Below are 21,776 nucleotides of genomic sequence, written 5' to 3'. Positions count from 1 at the left end.
GGTGCCTACCAAAAACAGGGTTACTGCAGTTTTACTATAGTGAAACCATGGTTAATATTTGTAAGGGAAGGGCATGTTTTTTGGTAGGAGCAACAAATTAACAATGATGTTATTATAATAAAACTGTAGTAACCTTTTTTTTTTTTTTTCATGGCAGGGTGATATAATTTTATTACAATAGTTTTGGTTTTCCTGTATTATTTCTATGGATGTACTACAAATATTACGGTCAAAATGTTTACTATAGTAAAACCATGGTAAATGTTGTGGTTGCTATGGTTTTACAACAAACACCATGGCTGAACTATGGTTAGTGAAACATGGTTAATTTTCATAATGGATGGATAAAGCTATTGTGAGGGAACCCAATATATGTAAGTGTGAGGGAACACAAAACTTTTCACAAGGGAATGCCAATCATTTGTGAGAGAATGCAAAATTATTATAAGTGAATGCAAAACTATTTCAGAAATTCAATTATCTCCCTGTGCTCTACGAGGCTCTGTGGCAAAGCGTAGTCATCCAATATGCATATTATTTCATTGCTGCTTTTCTCTGTACCGGCTTCCTGTGTTCTGAAATAGAATTATCTTTAGAGACTGTCCATAGTCAGGAAGCTGAATCAGGATGAAATGGTGATGTACAGCAGAACATAGAGCCAGAAATGAGCCGTGCTGTAGAACAGACTCTGACTCTCTTCATTTTCACTCAGTACAGTGACCCTTTCCACTCACAGATCTCTGACTTCATAAGTTAGTCTCATTCTTCCTCTATCAAAATAGAGAGCTTAAGATTGGTCTTTTTAAGATTCTGCTCTTATAAATCTCTCAGGCTGTGAGGAGGTTTTTGAGAGTCGCTTGGATGCAGTGCTTTGGAACAATGGAGATCAAGTGAGGACAGCTCTGCAGTCTACCCTGAAAAACACACTGAAAGGATTCCAGCAAAGACAGACTGTAAGATTCATCTGTTAACATTAATAGACTTTTAATAAGCAAATGTGCCATATGACACTGCTGCTTTTAGTCATTGTTTAAGTCATTGCGAATGTGTAATTTTTTCTTTTTTTTTTTTTTTTGTGGATTTTCTTCCCTTTTCTCCCCAATTTGGCATGCCCAATTGCCAATGCACTCTAGGTCCTCATGGTGGCGTAGTGACTCGCCTCAGTCCGGGTGGCGGAGGACGAATCTCAGTTGCCTCCATGTCGGAGACCGTCAGTCTTATCACATGGCTTGTTGAGTGCGTTACCGTGGAGACATAGTGCATGTGGAGGCTCACGCTATTCTCCATCCACGCACAACTCACCACACGCCCCACCGAGAGCGAGATCCCCATTTTAGCGACCATGAGGAGGTTAACCCAACGTGACTCTACCCACCGTAGCAACTGGGCCAATTGGTTGCTTAGGAAGCCTGACTGGAGTCACTCAGCACACCCTGGATTCAGACTTGCGATTCCAGGGGTGGTAGTCAGCGTCTTTACTCGCTGAGCTACCCAGGCCCCCGACAAGTAGCTTTTTTAAAGTCTCCTTCAGATTATATAATTTCTTTGTTCCTGCTTTTGCACTCTTGTTATTAATGTTTGTGATCTAATATTTTCTAAAACGATTTATTCTCTGAAGGTGGCTGATGCTGTTAGCTCTGAACAGAGTAGTTTTGAAAGCTGGGAGAAAGGTAAGTGTGAGTGATCGGAAATTAGTTTCATACTTTAGTTCTTCCTATAGAACTAACTGATTCTAATTTATATCTTTTAGAGTTTAGAACACCATAAAAAAAACATTAATACAGTTGGCCTAGACATTAGTACATGCTTGTTTTATTTGGAAAGACATCATGTTGATTCATCCTCTTTTTCAGCTTTTGAAAATCCACCAGAACTGTCTCCAAAGAGGATTCAGAGTGACCTTGAATCCTTGTACATTGTCCCTTAGAAAAAACCATGCGTAGAGTTCTCTGAGAGTTCAGATGCTTTGATGAGCAGTGTCTTTGAGGCACCAAACATCCAGAGAAGTCCCCTGTCACCCATTCAACTGTCTCAAAGTCAGCAAACTGAAACGATCCCAGATCCGCTCCCTGAGCCTGTCAAAAATGAAAAATGAGATGTGAATACCTTTTTATTTATGTTCTGTAAATACTGTCTGCCACATATTCAGTCTGAAGATACTGTATGTATCCCATAACACTTAATCATGAAAAATGCCAGTAAGAATTTGATCAGAATAATGTTTGAGTTTTGTGTATATTCTAACATTACAATACAGTATGTCTCTTTGTGTAGGTGGAGAAGCAGTGGCTTTAAGAACTTGAAAACATTTCTGAACGGGATTAAGAAAAATACCATTTAAATCCCTTTGGGATTTTTTTTTTCTCACCTTTATTAAGACATACTGTATGTTGAAAGATATTTTATTTTATATATGTGTGCGTTTATGGTACTATGTGTGTTTCCATCTTATTTCATACCAGATACAAGTTCTCTGTAATATACTGCAAGTTCTAAATAATAAACTGGACACAGGGAAGAAATTATCTTTTCTCTGTTGTAATGTGTTGATATACATTTTATCTATGTTATTTATACATAAAAAATCAAGAGTAGTGTTCAGTGTATAGCCAAAACCTATAAAAGAATGAAACTGATTTTTGATACTGTTTTTAATAAATGTCACATGTAGGACTCTCAGCACACTTTTCACTTTACACAGCTCTTCAAAGGGATAGTTCACCCAAAAATGAAAATTCTCTCATCTCCAGATGTCAATGACTTTCTTAATTCTGCAGAACACAAACGAAGATTTTTAGAAGAATATTTCAGCTCTGTTGGTCCATTTAATGCAAGTGAATAGGTACCAAAATTGTATAGCTCCAAAAGTACATGAAGATAGCATAAAAGTAATCCAAATGTCTAATCCATGTCTTCAGAAGCAATATAATAGGTGTGGGTGTGAAAAAGATCAATATTTAAGTCCTTTTTTACTATAAATCTCCACTTTCACCTTCTTCTTTTGTTTTTCACATCCTTCATGCATTTCGCCACCTACTGGGAATGGAGAATTTACAGGAAAAAAGGACTTAAATATTCATCTGTTTTTCACCCACACCCATCATGTCGCTTCTGAAGACCTAGTTTTAGTCACTGGAGATGTATGGATTACTTTTATGCTGCCTTTATATATTTTTGGAGCTTCAAAGTTCTTGCCACCATTCACTTGCACTGAATGGACCAACAGAGCTGAGGCATTTTTCTAAAAATCTTCGTTTGTGTTCTGCAGAAAAAAATAAAGTAATTCATACACTTCTGAAATGTTATGAGGGTGAGGACATGATGAGACATTTTAAAATTTTGGGAGAACTTCCTTTAAATCAGTTTGGTCTCAAGTCTTCTGAAAGAATATCTGAATAATCGTCAAATACACATTACATCGTGTGTGATAATAACATTAGTCATGTTATAATCAGTTTTACTAGTTTGCTCCGTGCTCCAGTGAGGGGTTCCTCCATTAGTAGACCTCTCTGCGAGACTGCAGCCGCAGTGGAAAAACTCACGCTCTCGCGTTCAATGACTCACAACCTCGCGAGATCTCCGTCTTTTATACTTTCGGTGTATTCTTGGTGCTGTCGTGATGGATAATGTTGGGCGAGCCTACCACCACAAATACATAATGGACTGAGCTTCATAAAGGTAACGAATGCCTGACGGAATGTCATTTTTAGCATTCTGGGTGTGATAGTTTTGTGATTACCTCAGCAGTTGTAGCATCTTGCTAAGCTAACTGAAAGACACCGGCTCGGTCAGACTCTGCTAGCAGCGTTTGCTCATCAGATCAGCAGTCTTCACTTAATGTGAGAGAAATTAAAGCAGTTACACGCCTAGACATCTGCTGCTTGGCTCAAATGTGGAGTGGCTAAGTATCTAGCCGGATAGTGAAACGATTGAGTGGTAGTTTTATGCTCATGCTGATCTGAAGAGCTTGTAAGTGTTAATACTGTCATAGCAGAGTTCAAAGAAAACCCTTCAGTAACTTTGTCAGATGACGCTGTGGAGTCTAGACTGTTGGCACTCACTGTCACATTGAGCTGATTAAGTGACTTAAGATGTGTACAACGTGGTTAGATGTTTATGGGTAGAGCTGCTGTCAGTATTATTGTGGACAGCATTGACTTATGCCACTGTGGCCATCAATGCCTACAAAGCAAGCAAGTTATGTTCAAATGCAGGGTGATGTTTAGTTGTATGCATAGAGATCTGACAAGTGCCAGTAATATTACTCTAATTGGCTTAATCTGATGTTTGCAGACCACTGTGAGCCCTTATACAAGCACATGCTCTTTTACTATTTGTAATGCCTGAGTGTTGCTCTGAAGTTGTTTTGAATGTACGTAAAGAATGTAATGTAATTGTTCAGTAGGTTTCAGTGTGTGTCTTCTGGACTTGCCATCAAGAGGATGTTTCCCTGTCTGGCTCATAGACCATGGCAAGTCCTCTGCCGGGTCTACCTGCAACAACGAGCCCCCCTCTCTCAGAGACCCTCCAAAATAGCAAAGCCATGGTTCGGTAAGAGCACCATGCACTTTCACGATCTGCATTTGTCCTGTGGACAGTTTTTCATTGTATTTCATTCTGTTATGAACTTCCTCGTCTTCACGTTATTCCAAATGTGTCCGTTTCTATTAGAGACCGTAATGTAGATCATGGTCATTTAAAATAATCCAGCAGATGTTGTCTGCTTGTATGTGAATTTGTATATTTCAAGTACAATCAAGACCATTTAGAATTTCTTCATGCGTGACTGAATGTCCTCTGTAGGTTGGAAAAATGGAGGAGGTCTGCACAAGCTGTGGTTTAGCTTCCCTGACTCCAGAGTGATGTCTTTAAAGTGGACACGCGTCCAGTGCTGTTCCACATCAGGCAGTGGTAAAGAAGGATCTCCAGCAGGCCCTGAGGAGCCAAAGCCCACTGACAAAGCACAGACAGCACAGAGCTTGGCAAAAGCAGCAGGTAATGACCTCACACAGTGGCTTTCATCTGTAAAAATTAAAGATTTATCAAATAATGTTTGAATGCATCACTGACTGTCATTGTGAGTATAAGACTCAGTCTTTTGCTAATTTATGGATTTATATAAATTCTCGCAAAACCTGTCAAGAAAATGTCTTTGTCATATTTAAAGGGATAGTTCACCCAAAAATGAAACTTCTCTCATCATTTACTCACCCTCATGCCATCCCAGATGTGTACACAAATTAAGATATTTAGATCTGCTGAACACAAATTAAGATATTTAGAAGAATATTTCAGCTCTGTAGGTCTATACAATGCAAGTGAATGCTGACAAAAACTTTGAAGCTCAAAAAAGCACATAAAGGCAGCATAAAAGTAATCCATACGACTCCAGTGGTTTAATCCATGCCTTCTCAAAGCGTCCAATGTTTGTTTGTTTTTTGTTAAAACAGACCAAAATGTAACTCCTTTTTCGTCGTATGGATTACTTTTATGCTGCCGTTTATGTGCTTTTGGAGCTTCAAAGTTCTGGTCACCATTCACTTGTGTTGTATGGACCTACAGAGCTGAAATATTTTTCTAAAAATCTTCATTTGTGTTCTGCTGAAGAAAGAAAGTAATATCTGGGATGGCATGAGGGAGAGTAAATGATGAGAGAAGTTTCATTTTTGGGTGAACTATCCCTTTAACCCCAAATCAGTACAAAAAAAATTACCAACTTTAAGGACCAGTAAGATTTTTGCCTTGTTACATTATTTTCAGGACACTTAAGTTTACGACACTTGAGTTTACTCCCCCAATTCGCATTACAGTAACTTGTCCGACATTTTACTTTTTCTATACCCATTATTTTCAATGATGATTCTCATTACTGTAACAGTCTTTTTTTCCACTATTTGCTGTAAAATAGATTATGTACATAGATTTTTATAACAAAAAAAAAATGCATTGCGGTAATGAGAATTGGGGAGCAAAATGTAAGTAACTGTCATGAAAATAATGTCACAAAAAAAAAACAATTGGTTTCATTTTCTATATGCAAAATATAATTTCTGATTTGTTTCTTTTGATTTTGGAATCAAATAAGACCAGAGCATTGTCTTGACAGGTTTCGTGTGAATCACCCTATCGGTAAGTGAATTTCCAGGGTTAACTAAGGTAATTCTGATTTTTGAAACAGTTAGGGATTTTAGTTACATTTCTTTTTCTCTTTTTTGCATTTAAGATTCCAAACCTCAAGGTCTGACAAAAGCAGAGAGCATTCAAGTGAAAGGTTAGTGCAGTCTTGAAATGTTTCACGGACAGACACTTTGTACTCTAGCACCTGGTCTAATCAGAATGCATATCATCATATATCTTTACCATCTTTTGTAAAGTGTCACTGCCTGTTCCTTGTTTTCACAGTACGGGCTGTCCTTAAAAAGAGGGAATATGGCACCAGATACACGCAAAATAATTTCATCACCGCCGTCAGAGCTATGAACGAGTTCTGTCTCAAACCCAGGTGATATTATGTTCAGTTTGAGAACTCAGGATGTTATGCTGTGGTTTTGTGATCCTAAATATGTTACCTTTGGAGCCTTCAAGTTTATTGATTCTCTTGCAGTTTGATGCCTTTTTACTATCTGATGCTGACTTGTTTGTTCGTGTCCATTTATACTCACAAAATGTCTTTTTTTGTGTGTGTTTTCGAAGTGACCTTGAGCAGCTTAGAAAGATCCGTCGTCGCAGTCCCCATGATGATACAGAGGCCTTCACCGTCTTCCTGCGATCAGATGTGGAGGCAAAGTATGTCACTATCCGCTAATGTGTTCATAGATGTTGTGTTCACGTTTGTGATATTAGCTAGGGGCATCAGTGAGTATGATGTTGGTGTCTTTATGTAGAGCGCTGGATGTATGGGGGAGTCAAGAGGCACTTGCTCGAGAGAGGAATCTCAGAAAAGAGGTGGAAAGGGAGTATCAAGAAAGTGTGTCTCTCATCTCATTTAGTGCATTACACGCATTTTGTTGTTTTCATGTAGTCTGCTGACTAAATCGCTTGTCTCACTTCTTACTCAACAGACATTTTTAGAAATCAGCAACTGTTGAAGGAGTACAAAGATTTTTGGGGAAACACAAAGGTGAGCATAGGGGTGAGCATGGGTTCAGTGCTCAGATTTTAATCACTAAGTCTTTTTACCAGTGCCTGGTTATTTAGCAAGATAACACGTCACTTACACATAATATTTTTTATTTAATGATCTTTTACCCATTATTGCATCTACAGACATTCAGGTGCCTTTTACCTAAATGTAATGTTCCCGGTTCAATACAAGTAAAGCTCAATTGACAGCATTTGTGGCATAATGTTGATTGCCACAAAAAATAATTTCAACTTGTTCCTCAATTATAAAAAAAAAAAGAAAGGAAAAAAATCGGGGTTACAGTGAGGCACTTAAAATGGAAGTTAATGGGAACCAGTCCATAAACATTAAAATACACACTGTTACAAGTGTAGCCACAAGACATAAACAATATGTGTGCTAAAATTTTTATATATATATATATATATATATATATATATTTTTTTTTTTTTATCCACTTTTCTCCCAATTTGGAATGCCCAATTCCCACTACTTAGTAGGTCCTCGTGGTGGCGCGGTTACTCACCTCAGTCTGGGTGGCGGAGGACAACTCTCAGTTGCCTCCACTTCTGAGACGTCAATCCGCGCATCTTATCACGTGGCTCGTTGTGCATGACACCACGGAGAATCACAGCATGTGGAGGCTCATGCTTTTCTCTCATTCTACTTTCCGCGATCCATGCACAACTTACCACGTGCCCCAATGAGACCGAGAACCACTAATCGCGACCACGAGGAGGTTACCCCATGTGACTCTACCCTCCCTAGCAACCGGGCCAATTTGGTTGCTTAGGAGACCTGGCTGGAGTCACTCAGCACACCCTGGATTCGAACTTGCGACTTTACTACATCTTTGTAAAGTTATATCCAATATTACAACGTTATTGTTGTGACGACACAATGAAGAGAAACCTTTTAATCCTGTAAAAATGTAATACCCTAAAATCATGTTAGCATGTATAATGTTTTCGAATTGTGGCTATACTTTTAAAACTGGCCCCATTCACTTCCATTTTAAGTGCCGTAATATAACCGCATTTACAGTAAACCGCAACCCTCGTTTAAATAAAGGAAGAGTCAGTTATTTTTTTGGTAATCAACATTTTGCCACAAATTGATGTTGATTTAGCTTAACTTGTATTTAACCTGGACCATTCCATGACCTTACATTGACCAATGGACCCTGAGAAGTTAAACTTCCATATCTAATATATTGGTACTGAATGAACTTCATTATCTACTAACTCTAGGTAGAGAAAAGCTAATTTAGTTCTCATGATTCATGAAGTGGATGTCCTCAAGGTTTATCTCTTTCCTCCAGTGTCTTTCTGTTAAAACTTACTGATCCCATATGACCACACTGATGCTTATTTAACTATTCAGAACAGAAAACGTTACGCTTACATTGTTTTTTTCTTTTTTCTTTATGATGATAATGATGATGATGATGATAAAATGTTTCTATGTCTCCAAAAGCCTCGATCAGGGAAGAGGACAACATTTCTACAAGGGCCGGGAAAAGTGGTGATGGTAGCTATTTGCATGTAAGCCTCAACTTTAGTGCACCTGAATCAATCAGTCTTGATACAGAAAAGAGCATTTCAAGAGATTGTTTACAAGTTGTGCCTTCATTTTAACACAAGACAGATCTTCTATATGCATGACAATGCCTGTATGCCACATGCCATCGATCTATTAGATTAAAGATATTGAGGTGCCATCATGTGCTCTCACATGAGAGGAATGACCAGCCCTGTATTCATTGTCTACTCACCCTCAGCTTTGTATTAAACACAGAACTATGTTTAGTACATAATCATAAAGAAAAAAATCAAATTGCACTGTTTTCTATGAACATTTTGTTATGTAATTTGTGAGGAATTTTAATGTGGATAAATGCATAAAGTGGAGAGTTATCTTCACCAAAAAAAAAAAAAAAAATTAATTTTGTTTGAAATCTGTAGAAATGGACTGAATTTTGTCTTCAAGCTGTTGGCGTGGGTTTACACTGGATCTGCCAGTATGTTTTCAGAAGCCATCCACTCTCTGGCTGATACCTGTAACCAGGTGAGCTGCCATTGACTTTTTTTTTTTTTTTATCACATTTAACTTCCCTTACATGGTTGAAAAGGTTGGTTTATAACATAACATAATAGAAACAGATTTACTACTACTACTAAACTTTTTTTCACCCCTTCTCTTAATTTATTTCTGTTAATTTCTCTCTCACAGGCTCTTCTTGCACTAGGCATCAGTCAGTCTGTCCGAAACCCGGATGCCATCCACCCGTATGTTTTTATGTGTTCTATCTAGGGATGCACCGATCTGATACCTGGATTGGATTCGACTCCGATACTGACGTTTTTAACCATATCGGGTATCGGTCTGACGAGCCCGATACAAATTCAGTACTGTGTGTTAGACATGGTCGTTACTGTTAAGCAGGGACTAAAAACGGGTCAAGGAACGAAAAGGAATACCGAAAACGAACAAACTTTTTTGCAGAACGTAACTGAAAATGGGAACAAAGTGATTTTAAATTGCTCTGGAGTGAAAATTGTATTTTATAATGCTGGTAACCGGTTATAACCGGTTAATTTCGTTCCAATAATTTTTTCATGAAGCCAAAGGGTTTATCACAGTAAATTCAACTACACCACTTCATGTTGCCCGAAAAAATTAAACGTGTGCTTTGATCCTGAAGGAAACTGCTGCATCAAACATTTCCAGGTCACTTGTTTCTCTTGCAAGATCTGGCAACACAACAATTGTATTTCACCCACTCCTTAGCGCAGAGCACTGTCATTTTAAAAGAACGTTATTAACCGTTCTTTTATTTTGTTTTAACCAGTTACCATTTGGAAAGGAGACTGCAGAACTTCTGAACCGGAGCGAAAAAATACAGTTTTTGCTCAGAATGAACCGAAATGAAAAACGTTTAGTTTTTAGTCCCTGCTGTCAAGCTCCAAATTTACATAAAAGAACCATAAAAGCACCATTAAAGTGGTCCATATGACTTTTGCCTTTTATTCAAAGTATCTTGAAGACAAACAATAGTTTTATGAATCGCAAAAGGGTACGTTTATGAAGTAAATGTATAGTTTGCATGCACAGCACGTTTCAGTTCAAAATGTGAGCGCTCCACACGTACAACATCTCAGACGCAGATGCTCTATAGTTTGGTTCGCTTATAACATGCATTAACAACAGCACTGGAGGAGCATTTCACCAGATTTTGAATAAGAAGCGAGTTAAACTACTGTGAAGTAGGCTACCCACACGTACTCAAAGTACTTCCTGGAGTGTTCCGCCAAAGTAAAAGCCCGGGGGTTTTAAAGTTAATAAGACAAGACTGAATATATGAAACTATTGTGAAATAAAATTCTAAAAGTTTATTATTATTATTTGTTTACAAATTACAACAATATTAATTTGACTGGGTTAAAAAAAACAAAAAAAAAACACTTGCGTGAATGAAACGTGGACTTATAAAGTGAACAAAAAAGAGATCTGAAGTCCAGATACAAATTTAAAAAAAAAAAAAAGTACATAGATAACTGGCTTCTTTTCTTCTGAAGGCTTTTACTGGGATTACTGTTAATTTTGCAGCTGCATTATCCAGTAGACTAGTTAACAATAAAGTTTTTCTTAATAGGCTCCAAATTTATAATGAAATAATTTGTATTAGAGGTTTGTGTTTCTTTTCATATAAAAGAGTACCCCCAGTCAGTTCCACACACTGAGCTATATTCTAAAACAAGACTGGTATCAGTTTGGCGTCAGCCTACACCAAGAGTTCAGGTATCGGAATCGGACTGGGAGAGAAAAAGTGGTATTGTGCATCCCTAGTTCGTTCACCTATATGAACAGCTCATACAGGCTGATTCTGCCATGAACACATAAGCACTTTTTAAATCTGCCTGTACTCTCTTATTAAAGGTACGGCTTCTCCAACATGCGTTATATCGCCTCTCTCATCAGCGGAGTGGGAATCTTTATGATGGGTGCTGGCCTGTCCTGGTATCACGGCATCATGGGGCTCCTGCACCCACATCAAATGGAATCACTGCTCTGGGTTAGTAGCTTTAGGTTTCAGCTTGTAGATGTACAGATTATTTGATAATCAGTTTGAAGTCAGTGTTATTATATTACAGTTACATGTTTGTTGCAGGCGTACTGTATCTTAGCAGGATCTTTGGTGTCTGAAGGAGGTGAGATGTGGTTTCCTCGTACATGATTTTGTGAGAAATTGCTGTATCAGCATTCACAAAGACCAATCTCTCAATATGTAGTTACTCCTGCATTACATATTGATGCAATATTTTTATATCACTCTTCTGCTGCACTGTGCCACACTTAACATTTTCTTTTACTTGATTACAATTATGTGATCTGTAATTTTGTCCATTTTAAATATGGTTATAAACATGGCTTGTATATGCTTCTGTTTCTTTATTATGACTTTAAATTGGCCATTATGTATGAAATGTGCTATATAAATAAACTTGCCATGCTGTTTTCCCTTAAAGCTACACTGTTAGTGGCCTTTAACGAGATCAAGAAGAGTGCACATAAACAAGGCGTGTCCTTTTATGAGTACGGTATGTACCTTTGCTTAGCTCTTCTGTTTGCTTTGCTAATTTGTGTTTTAACACTGTTTGGTGGTGAGCATGTGTTTAATTATTGTTTTGTTTGTGGATGGCAGTGATGCAAAGCCGAGACCCAAGCACTAACGTTGTGCTGCTGGAGGATGCTGCTGCAGTGCTGGGGGTGGTGCTGGCAGCTGGATGCATGGGACTGACCTCTCTAACAGGTATTTCACACAATCACACACATCTTTACCATTATTCACTTTGTGCGCCAGAGAAACTAGCACGCAGCCATCTTGGAAATGTTGTCATGAAACTTCAGGTCTACCGGTTTCTATGTAGCTCTCTATGGTGTTGATGTCAAAGTGTAATTAAATAAGTGGATTTACAGGTTTTAGAGTTGACAAAAGTTATCATGAGAATTTTAAAGTGTTCAGGGGATGTTTTTCTAGTATAAAAACTAGAAGAAGATTTTAAAAAGTATACTACATTCATTAAGCCACAAGATCCTACTGTCACGCTGTGACACAACAAAAAGTCCTAAAAAATATATCCGTGCTATACCTCTGGCCATCTTCACATGTCATTCACCCATCGCATTGTAGTTAGGGTGAGCAGATTTTTAAGTGTTAAACCAGGACGGGTAAAGGGGAGCAACCATATTTACACACACACACACACACACACACACACACACTAAAGGGGCAGTCACACTAGGCTTTGAGCACTCAAATTTTTCCAGACAACGCAACGGACCAGGATATGATGTCACGTGGGAGAACTTCTGGTTTTAGTAAATAACACTTCACAAATAACAAAAAATATAATATAAAAAATGTTCAGATATACAGTTTATATGTCGAGTTTCCGGTCTCACGCATTCAGATGCGTTTGAATGGGAGTGAATGGAGCGCGAAGTGTAGTGTGACCGCCCTTATACACATGTGAAAGTGTACGTTTTATTTTATATTCCGATTATAACAATTTTAAGCACATTTAAGCCTTTTAAAAATGTGGGCTGACAAACTCATTTTAAAAGGACAAATGTTATTTACTTAACTTGGATGTGAAATAATACAAGCTGTCACTGTTTGAAATTTCATGTCTACTACACATTTTAACACAAATTTTTAACGAGTTGAAACCTAAAAAATAAGCAGAGTTACACGTATAACAATTAAACGCTTCTATTATGAAAAAGTGCAGTGTGTCATAACTGTCCAAATGAGATCTGCCAGATCCAGTTTAACTCCGTGGGAGCTCCAATACAAACAGGAAGTTAGATGACAAAATCCGAAAGAGCGAAGTGCTGAAAAGGTGCGGGGCTGAATAAGGTGTATAGCACAGACACTTGAGTCTCTACAGCAGCCGTATACAGACAGGCTGCAGGTTTAATAACCAAATGGGACTGAGCTTTATCCCCTTCTAAACAGTAGTTGATGTTCTTTTTAAGCTTTGTAAATCCACCTCACTGAACACACCACTCTACTCACACAAAGTCAATTGCTATGACTGGCCAGAGGCTAGTTCCTTTTGCCCTGTGATTTTCAAGGCTTTGTGCAAAATTTGTGTAGAGATCTAGATAATAATCTATTCTGTAGACCTCCCTTCATGCTTGAGAACAGGCCTGGTGGCAATTTCTGTTGTTTACTAGAGTTTTCTGTTATTTAAGTGTAATCAAGCATGAAACAAACAGCAATGTTTTATTGGAAATACCATGGCTTTAAAAGAAAAGATGTGCTTTATGTTTTTACCACTAGAGGTCTCTTTTTCATTAAATATTCTGGCTATGTTGAGAAAAGCATACTAGCATACTGCAAAGTGTACACTATATACTGCCTACTACTTTTTTTTTTACTTGCGAAACAGTATGCATTATGTAACAAAAAAACAAGCATGATGCACTGTTGTCACATTATATCATTACGTGAGTACATAATCAGTTTGAGTTTGTATCAAAAATAGATTTAAAATGCTTACATAGTAACACGTACACCTTTTATTAAATTTTAACCTGGGTTTCGCCACAAAAATATCCATGGAAGTGGACATGATGTTAAATCACAAACAAACAAATATCATTTTATGCATGTTTAATGCCATGATTGTCAAATTGTCAGATTGACCTAGAAGAATCAAAACATTATTTTGCATTTTTAATCCAATACTGCTTTAAAATGAACTCTTGGCAGTCCAGTCAAATAACAGGTGTGTCCCAAACGCACACTTCTGCACTATTCTACGTCATTTGGATGTGTAAGTACTGCGAGTAGTATGTTACCACTGAAAATGCAACAAAAAGAAGTGTACTATGAGGACCCGGATGATGCACTTCTGCAACTGTCAAAACGGAGTGTGGAATGTTGGACACTTTAAGCACTCAGCACTCGTGGCTTGTTGTGCGTAGCAGAAGAGTTACCTAGCTGCACTGCTGGTCTGACAAAACAGTAAATAATGAAGAATGCAGCAACTAGTGAAACATCAGTGAAGACAGCACCTTATAAATGTAAGCTGAATCCATTACCATCACCCCACGCTATGTGAATATGGATGTTATTTTTGTATTAAGTGTTGAACTGAGAATGGCTAACATGCTAAGTTAGCGGCAACACGTCACGTGCGTTTGAAACGTCACTACCGTCAGCTGTTAAACGGCGAATGCTTCCGTGTAGTAAATTTTTTTTTAAAGCTGTGTCCCAAATGACACACTATACACTATGCACTTTTAAAATATACTATGCACTCAGCCATGCAGTATCGTCCCAAATGGAACACTACACGGAAGCATTCACTGTTCAACTGCTGATGGAAGTGACATTTCAAACCCAAGCGTTGTGTTGCCACTAGCTTCAGCACGCTATCCACCCTCAGTTCAACACTTACATCTCAATAATATACATATTCACACAGCATGGCATGATGGTAAAGCTTTGAACTCACTTTTGTAAGGTGCTGTCTTCACAGAAGTTTCGCTAGTTGTCATATTCTCCATTATTTACAATTGTTTTGCCAGATCACCATCGATGCCAGTAACTCTGCCCCTTCTGCTAGGTATGGCAGGCCGCGTGTGCTGAGTGCATGAAGTGTCCAACATTCCTCACTCCATGTTGACGGTTGTAAAAGTGCATCATCCGGGTACTCGTAGTACACTTCTTTTTGTTGCATTTACAGTATAAACATACTACTCGCACTACTTATTCTTCAAAATGACGTCAAATAGTGCAGAAGTGTGCGGTTTGAGACGCTACTACACTTTGAAAATTCACACACTACATGGCTGAGTGAATAGTGTATATTGTGCATATTGAGCATTCAGGACACAGCTAATGTGTCAAAAAAAAGTGCAAAAAATCATTGTTGACCTGCTTCATTTGTTTCACTGGAAATACCAATATATACGTATGCAGTATTCCTTGCATTGTGCTCTGTTGTGTACTGCACATTTTGGCAAATGTAGTAGGTCATCTGGGAATTCCATGCCTATAGAAAATACACAAACTGCACAATATAAATACTGCACAAATAGGATGAATAGTATTGCTCTGAACATAGCAAGTATCCATGTTTTCATTATTTTGTCTCATTTGAAGCTTTAATAATTTGCTCACTTTCCCTCTTCCCCTTCTTGCTCAGGTAACCCATACTATGATAGTCTCGGTTCTCTGGGCGTGGGCACCCTGTTAGGGGCGGTGTCTGCGTTCCTCATCTACACTAACACAGAGGCTCTGTTGGGCCGCTCCATCCAGGCTGAGCACTTGCAGAAGCTCACAGAGTTCCTGGAAAGTGACCCTGCAGTCAGGTCAGTCCCCACTGTCTGCATAATAAGAGCTTAATCAGTAAACAAGCTGCCATCCTTCAGATCAAATCAGTACAGTAATAAGGAAGGATAAGCAATCTAAAAGCATCAAATTCTTGTCAAATTCACTACCCTGTATATGCACAGACACATTTGCTTGCTAAGGAAAGAAAATGTAAAAATCTAGTTACTATATATCTACGTATTGCTTGTTATATTACATTGATGGTACACAATGACACAGGTGCATTCATGCTTTGATGAAATTGATTAGATCATGTCTCTTTTCTCCAGGGCGATTCATGATGTGAAAGCTACAGATATGGGGCTGAGCAAAGTGCGTTTCAAGGCGGAGGTGGACTTTGATGGACGGGTGGTGACGCGCTCATACCTGGAGAAGCAAGACATCGAACAGATCCTCAACGTACGTGCTGAGAGAGATATTTAGAGCTTTTGACGCAACAGTGTTTGCATTGTTTGTTTTGAGCTTGCCGTTTCGGCACAAGTGAAGAATGTGAAGGCCAGTTCACTCTGACAGCAATTAAAGAAATTAGGGCTCGGTGATAGGACAATGGAATCGGAATCAATTGCGACACTCGTTGACAAACGATGATCGACAATATCGTAAAATTACAAAACCATGTAGCTGGGAAGTTGGCAAAAATAGCAGCACAGGGTAAGAAATTAGCACCCTCAAAATGCGGGTAGGCTATATCATGCGCATGGCGGGTAATTTTGCTCATCTACAAGCCACTTTAGCAGGCTAACTGTTAGACATCTCAAAGTGACACATAACAAGAAATGCTGTTAGACACAAAGACACATGCTTGAAGAAACACACTGTATCATATTTTTAAGAACAGATGACAGAAAAGCCTTCGCCCGTCTCTGATGCGCTGATGGTTCAGAGGCGTGCAGCACGAGCATGTCTCGTGGAACACACGCACGTAAAGAGTTCTCACTCTTTTCTGTTTCAGTCATCTAAAAACTGTTTGCAAGAATAGTGTTGTTTATGAGAACGTTGCAAATGACCTCAGACCATCTCAGGAGGAGATGCTTGATGTTTATTTTGCTTGTATGGAGCGTTTCACGCTTAAAATACAATGTGAACGCAACTCTGCAGGTTCACTTTAAAGCCTATACATGTGTATACAACGTAAACAAGTTCACCTTGAACCTAAAATCGATTCATATTTTAATAATTATTATTATCATCATTATTATTATTATTATTAAGTTTACATTTAAAACTGTCTTTAGATCATAATTTGTGTTAGTAATTGTCCACCTGTTGTAGACGGATACTTGCCTGACAGCAAATGTAAGGGTGTTTATATACGATTTGTTTTTACCACTTTGTTATTTTCATTGCTTTTTTGTTTTGTTTGTAGTGCAATTTGAACTTAGAAATATTTTTGGTTTCAGTTTTTCGTGTTTTAATAAATTCATTAAATTTTTAAAGCAAAATCAATAAAACAAGGATATTCGCTGATCCCTCGGTTTTTTATAAAAATATAGTGAACATACAGTATTTCTTGCATGTCGCATAGTTCACCCAAAAATGAAAATTCTCTCATCATTTACTCACCCTCATGCCATCCCAGATGTGTTTGAATTTCTTTCTTCAGCAGAACACAAATATTTTTAGTAGAATATCTCAGCTATGTAGGTCCATAAAATGCAAGTGAATGGTGGCCAGAACTTTGAAGCTCCAAAAAGCACATAAAGGCAGCATAAAAGTAATCCATAAGACTCCAGTGATTAAATCCATGTCTTCAGAAGTTAGATGATAGGTGTGGGTGAGAAACAGATCAAAATTTAAGACCTTTTTACTGTAAATTCTCCTCCCTGCCCAGTAGGTGGCTATATGCATAAATCATTTGAACTGCCAAAAACAAAAGAAGAAAGTGAAAGTGGAGATTTACAGTAGAAAATAACTTAAATATTGATCTGTTTCTCACCCTCACCTATCATATCACTTCAGAAGATATGGATTTAACCACTGGAGTCTTATGGATAACTCTTTTGCTGCCTTTGTGTGCTTTTTGGACCTTCAAAGTTCTGGTCACCATTCACTTGCATTGAGTGGACCTACAGAGCTGAAATATTTTTCTTAAAATCTTTGTGTTCTGCAGAAGAAATTTGTACACATCTGGGATGGCATGAGGGTGAGTAAATGATGAGAGAATTTTCATTTTTGGGTGAACTATTCCTTAAAATTGTCGCTGTACTGTCCCTAGTCAACTTTGGCATCATCAGCACTGTAGCTGCCACTCATGTCACCTCAAACCGGCAATTCTTATTGAAAATGAATGACTTCCTGTCACTTTGTCAAACCTAATTGCTGCCACTTTTCATGTAACTTGACACTGCTGCTTACAGTTTCCACACTAAAAAGACTGATTTTATTTGTTACACTGTCAATTGTTTTTACAGTATATGTGTGCATTTTCCTGTAGGACATTCAGCAAGTTAAGACACCAGAGGAGCTGGAGAACTTTATGCTGAAGCACGGGGAGAACATTATAGATACTTTAGGAGCGGAAGTGGACCGCCTAGAGAAAGAGCTCAAGGTTTGTGATGAGGCCTTAATTTAAACGGCTCTCTGTATCTATTGCCATTGTCACTGCCTCCTTCAATAAAACAGCCTGTCTTGGACCACCATGACTCTGCACACACATATGCATAACATAAGCATTCCATCTCCTGTTGGTTAGCATTACCTGTCAGAATAAATTCTACACTACATTCAGCAGACATCCCACACAAGTCACACACATGAGAAAAACCAGTTCAGCTGTTATTTACCCACGACTCCTCAAATAAATGAAAGTGAAACCTTCCAGTTTCACTCTTCCAGTGTTTAATTTTGTAACAGAAAAATCAATTTGAGATTTCACAGAGTGCATTATTATAATTGGCTTCCGTTGTGCTGGATGTGATGTCTAAGAAGATGGCAGGAAAGTTTGGTAATGGATTACGGACCTTGTTTGCATTTGTGTGGAATTTGCTATTTCTATTCCGCTATTGTTTAGAATCTCATGACTTCCTGGGAGTAATGTTCCTAAACCATATTTGATTATTTGAATGTCTCAAAGTGTTGGTTCTTTTTTCCTTAATTGATGACTCCTCTTTATCTCCGACAGCAACGCAATCCTGAGGTGCGACATGTGGATCTGGAGATTTTATAATGTCATGACAAATGGCAGAATGGTTGGGATCAAGAAGGAGACCTAATCAAATTCTCTCCAACCAGACAGTCAGCTGAAGTCTTACTTTACTGCCCCACATCACCCAAACACTAGTCTGTACATGGTTTCAGATTGTCTGCTAACCTAGCCACAGCCAATAATAAGAGGTCTCTGGATTAGATAAATGGGTGATAATGATTATTTTATAGTCATTGGCTTTTGGTTCAGCGATAGTTGCATCATCAGAGCTTTGAAATCATGTCAGTGGTTTCCAAAGGGACCAGAATCTTTTATCATTGAACTTTTTGCACACAGAGCATCATAAACACTCATTTCATATATGTTCTCTTTATAATACAAAGTAAACACTGGGCGACAAAATATGACTGTAGGAATAGTGCACTTGATAGGTAACTTTTTGATGTGGCCATTCTATTATTTCAAAACAAAGGTTTAAAGTGTATTTAAAAAATGTTGCTTTTTTGTTGTTGTTCAGATGCACACAAATGATGGCATGTTTGGTTGATGTCATCATTGAATGAAGTGGGCAATTGAATGAAGTTAGTATAAGGGTGAATTATAACTGTAATGTATTGCAAAACCAACATTTGGAGAGTAGATCCAATATTTAAATTGATGTTTATTAATTTTAACGGGTATGTGTTAAATACTCCTACAAACGTATAAATAATATTTAAAAAAATGTTTTTTTTAAAGCTTCTTCAGTGAATATTATAATTTTAACTTGACTGTTTAAAAGTTGGAATAGTTGGTCAAATTAACTAACATGCTATGTTTTATACACAATTATCAGTAATGAGAGAACTATAGAATCAGATTTAGGAAAACGGGTACCCATCGGCCACCACAGACCCTTCTGATGCAGACTGCTTCTTAAATCATCATGTACCACCAGTCCTAACAGTACTAATGTTATTTTGCTGCTTTTGAAGTGCATTTTAGACTGTTTTCAGCCCTGTAATTTTATGCAAATGAATGAAGTGATCTTGGATTGGTGCACAAATTCCAAAGATCTGTTTCTAAAGTCACTAAAACACATCCTGGGGTGGCATTGTTAAAGAATAGTTCACTCAAAAATAAAAATTCTCTCATCATTTACTCACTGCCATCCTAGATGTGTATGACTTTCTTTCTTCTACTGAACACAAACAACGATTTTTAGAAGAAGATTTCAGCTCTGTTGGGCCTCACAATGCAAGTGAATGGTGATCAGAACTTTGAAGCTCCAAAAAGCACATTAAAGCAGCATAAAAGTAATCCATATGACTCCAGTGGTAAAATCCATGTCTTCAGAAGCAATCTGATAAGTGTGGGTGAGAAACAGATCAATATTTAAGTCCTATTTTACTATCAATCTCCACTTTCACATTCTTCTTGTTTTTTACAATTCACATTCTTTATGCATATTGCCACCTGCTGGGCAGGGAGGAGAATTTATAGTAAAAAAGGACTTATATATTGATCTGTTTCTCACCCACACCTAACACATCACTTCTGAAGACATGGATTTAACCACTGGAGTGTTATGGATTACTTTTATGCTGCCTTTATGTGCTTTTTGAACTTCAAAATGTTGGTCACCATTCACTTGCATTGTGAGAATCAACAGAGCTGAGGTGTTTTTCTAAAAATCTTCATTCATGTTCTACAGAAGAAAGAAAGTCATACACATCTGGGATGGCATGAGGGTGAGTAAACGATGAAAGAATTTTGTCAACCTAGTCTGGCACATGCCCTAATGTTTATTTGCTATTGTAAATAATCCCTAACTGTGAATATACAATAATCGCAAATGATTAATGTAAGAGTTTGATATAAGAACAAAGCATTCAGACCAAAATCCAGTTAAATCATCCATCATTTGCAAACAATAGAAAATGTGTTGTAGATACAGTATGTGCTCTCTTGTGCTTAAGTCTACCCATATTAGGTTTTAAAACATTGTAATGTGATCAGTGCTTTGAAACAGTTCTTACCCAATCACTATGTTCTCCTCTTAAAAACAAACAGACGTTTCTTATATGTAATGCATGTTGAAAACATGCAAGGTTAGAGGCGTTTCCAGGACTTTTTGCCAGAGGTGGCAAAGTGGTGGCATGTGTGGAGTAATGGGTGGCATCCTGTAAATTCGCCTGACGGGGAGGGGGGTTCTGGCCCCGCCCCCTGAGTTCACTGATGAGATTTAGAGTTGTTTTGGGGAACGCCTTTATGACTATATATATATATAAAATGTTTATTTGACTGTGTCAGAATGTTTCTCGTTAAGATCTTTTGAGTTGTTTGGAGATGCTGAAGAAAATGGACGAATAAATTGCAGTTAATTTATTAAACCACTGAATATGTGTCTTTTTTACAATTTGATTGTGTGGTTAAAACCTTAAAAAAAATGTTTGTTGACAATTTTGCGTTGAAATACAGTAAACCGTTCAGCTATAGAGATACGCTATAACCCAACACCTTGGCATTGGTTGACTGGCATATCAATAATCCTGATTTATTTTGATTGGCTCCGATGTCTTCCACGAAGAAAAAAACACGGGAACTCCAATCTACAAATTGAAATTCTTGGTTTTCTCAAAGTGTACATATTGAAACACGTCTATTCAACAGAATTCCTCAAATTTAGCAGGACTGTATAATGCGCTTTGAGTGTAATCAATAGCAATCGGGATTTCAGTTTGCAGTGTAGCCTACAGAATGCATCTGAAGCTGCGGACACATTATACACAAGCTGTGTCTAGAATTATAGTGAGCTGCCTACCTAGAGCGCATTTCTGGGCACGTCGCGTTCGGAACGTTCGAGGTAGCGCGCTCGGGTTTGAGACGCAGCCGTGGAAGGACATGAGAAACGTGTGGCGCATCTCTGATGGTGATCGTCATGAAGAAAGGTAGAGACACCGCGCTTCAGCATCGGATCTCTGCCCACGATTCTAGTGGATCTCTCATTTGATGGTAAATGTGTACTGTATTTTAATTTTTGACGAGATGGCTAATATTCATTCGACGTATTGCAGGGAAGTGGACATTATCGTTGAGACGCTTATATGCCACAATGA

General features: G+C 38.0%; 1 protein-coding gene and 1 long non-coding RNA gene across 4 annotated transcripts; both read left to right on the top strand.

Annotated features, from left to right (window-relative positions):
- The first annotated feature begins 638 nt into the window (after positions 1–638).
- On the top strand, positions 639–2,513 carry LOC127418203 (uncharacterized). Of its 2 annotated transcripts, XR_007893385.1 has the most exons (5): positions 639–752; positions 832–953; positions 1,134–1,506; positions 1,619–1,670; positions 1,854–2,513. It is a non-coding gene; the product is annotated as an uncharacterized LOC127418203 (long non-coding RNA). The 2 variants fall into 2 exon arrangements; XR_007893384.1 differs by having other exon boundaries at positions 655–953.
- A 1,043-nt stretch (positions 2,514–3,556) lies between these two features.
- LOC127418202 (zinc transporter 9) lies at positions 3,557–19,958 on the top strand. Of its 2 annotated transcripts, none has more exons than XM_051658652.1 (19): positions 3,557–3,678; positions 4,403–4,551; positions 4,804–4,995; positions 6,224–6,271; positions 6,403–6,502; positions 6,694–6,786; positions 6,885–6,967; positions 7,062–7,120; positions 8,600–8,667; positions 9,088–9,190; positions 9,356–9,411; positions 11,063–11,198; positions 11,295–11,334; positions 11,653–11,724; positions 11,829–11,936; positions 15,346–15,511; positions 15,803–15,932; positions 17,968–18,081; positions 18,655–19,958. In XM_051658652.1, exons 2-19 carry the CDS (start codon positions 4,443–4,445, stop codon positions 18,697–18,699), a joined length of 1,722 nt encoding a protein of 573 aa, XP_051514612.1. In that variant the 5' UTR covers positions 3,557–3,678; positions 4,403–4,442; the 3' UTR covers positions 18,700–19,958. The 2 variants fall into 2 exon arrangements, with proteins under 2 accessions (XP_051514612.1, XP_051514613.1); XM_051658653.1 differs by having other exon boundaries at positions 3,582–3,678; positions 4,406–4,551.
- Positions 19,959–21,776: the final 1,818 nt, after the last annotated feature.

This window comes from Myxocyprinus asiaticus, chromosome 27 (genome assembly GCF_019703515.2).
Source record: "Myxocyprinus asiaticus isolate MX2 ecotype Aquarium Trade chromosome 27, UBuf_Myxa_2, whole genome shotgun sequence".
NCBI classification, from domain to species: domain Eukaryota; kingdom Metazoa; phylum Chordata; class Actinopteri; order Cypriniformes; family Catostomidae; genus Myxocyprinus; species Myxocyprinus asiaticus.
The sequence above is the reverse complement of the archived record's forward strand: the minus strand, read 5'-3'. Positions and strand labels throughout refer to the sequence as shown.

Excerpts from the sequence above, each read along its gene's own strand:
- LOC127418202 (XM_051658652.1), top strand. The coding sequence starts at position 4,443 with ATGTTTCCCTGTCTGGCTCATAGACCATGGCAAGTCCTCTGCCGGGTC. Across the intron at positions 11,335-11,652 it reads ATCTTTGGTGTCTGAAGGAG|CTACACTGTTAGTGGCCTTT; the intron begins GTGAGATGTGGT and ends TTTCCCTTAAAG. Across the intron at positions 15,933-17,967 it reads ACATCGAACAGATCCTCAAC|GACATTCAGCAAGTTAAGAC; the intron begins GTACGTGCTGAG and ends ATTTTCCTGTAG.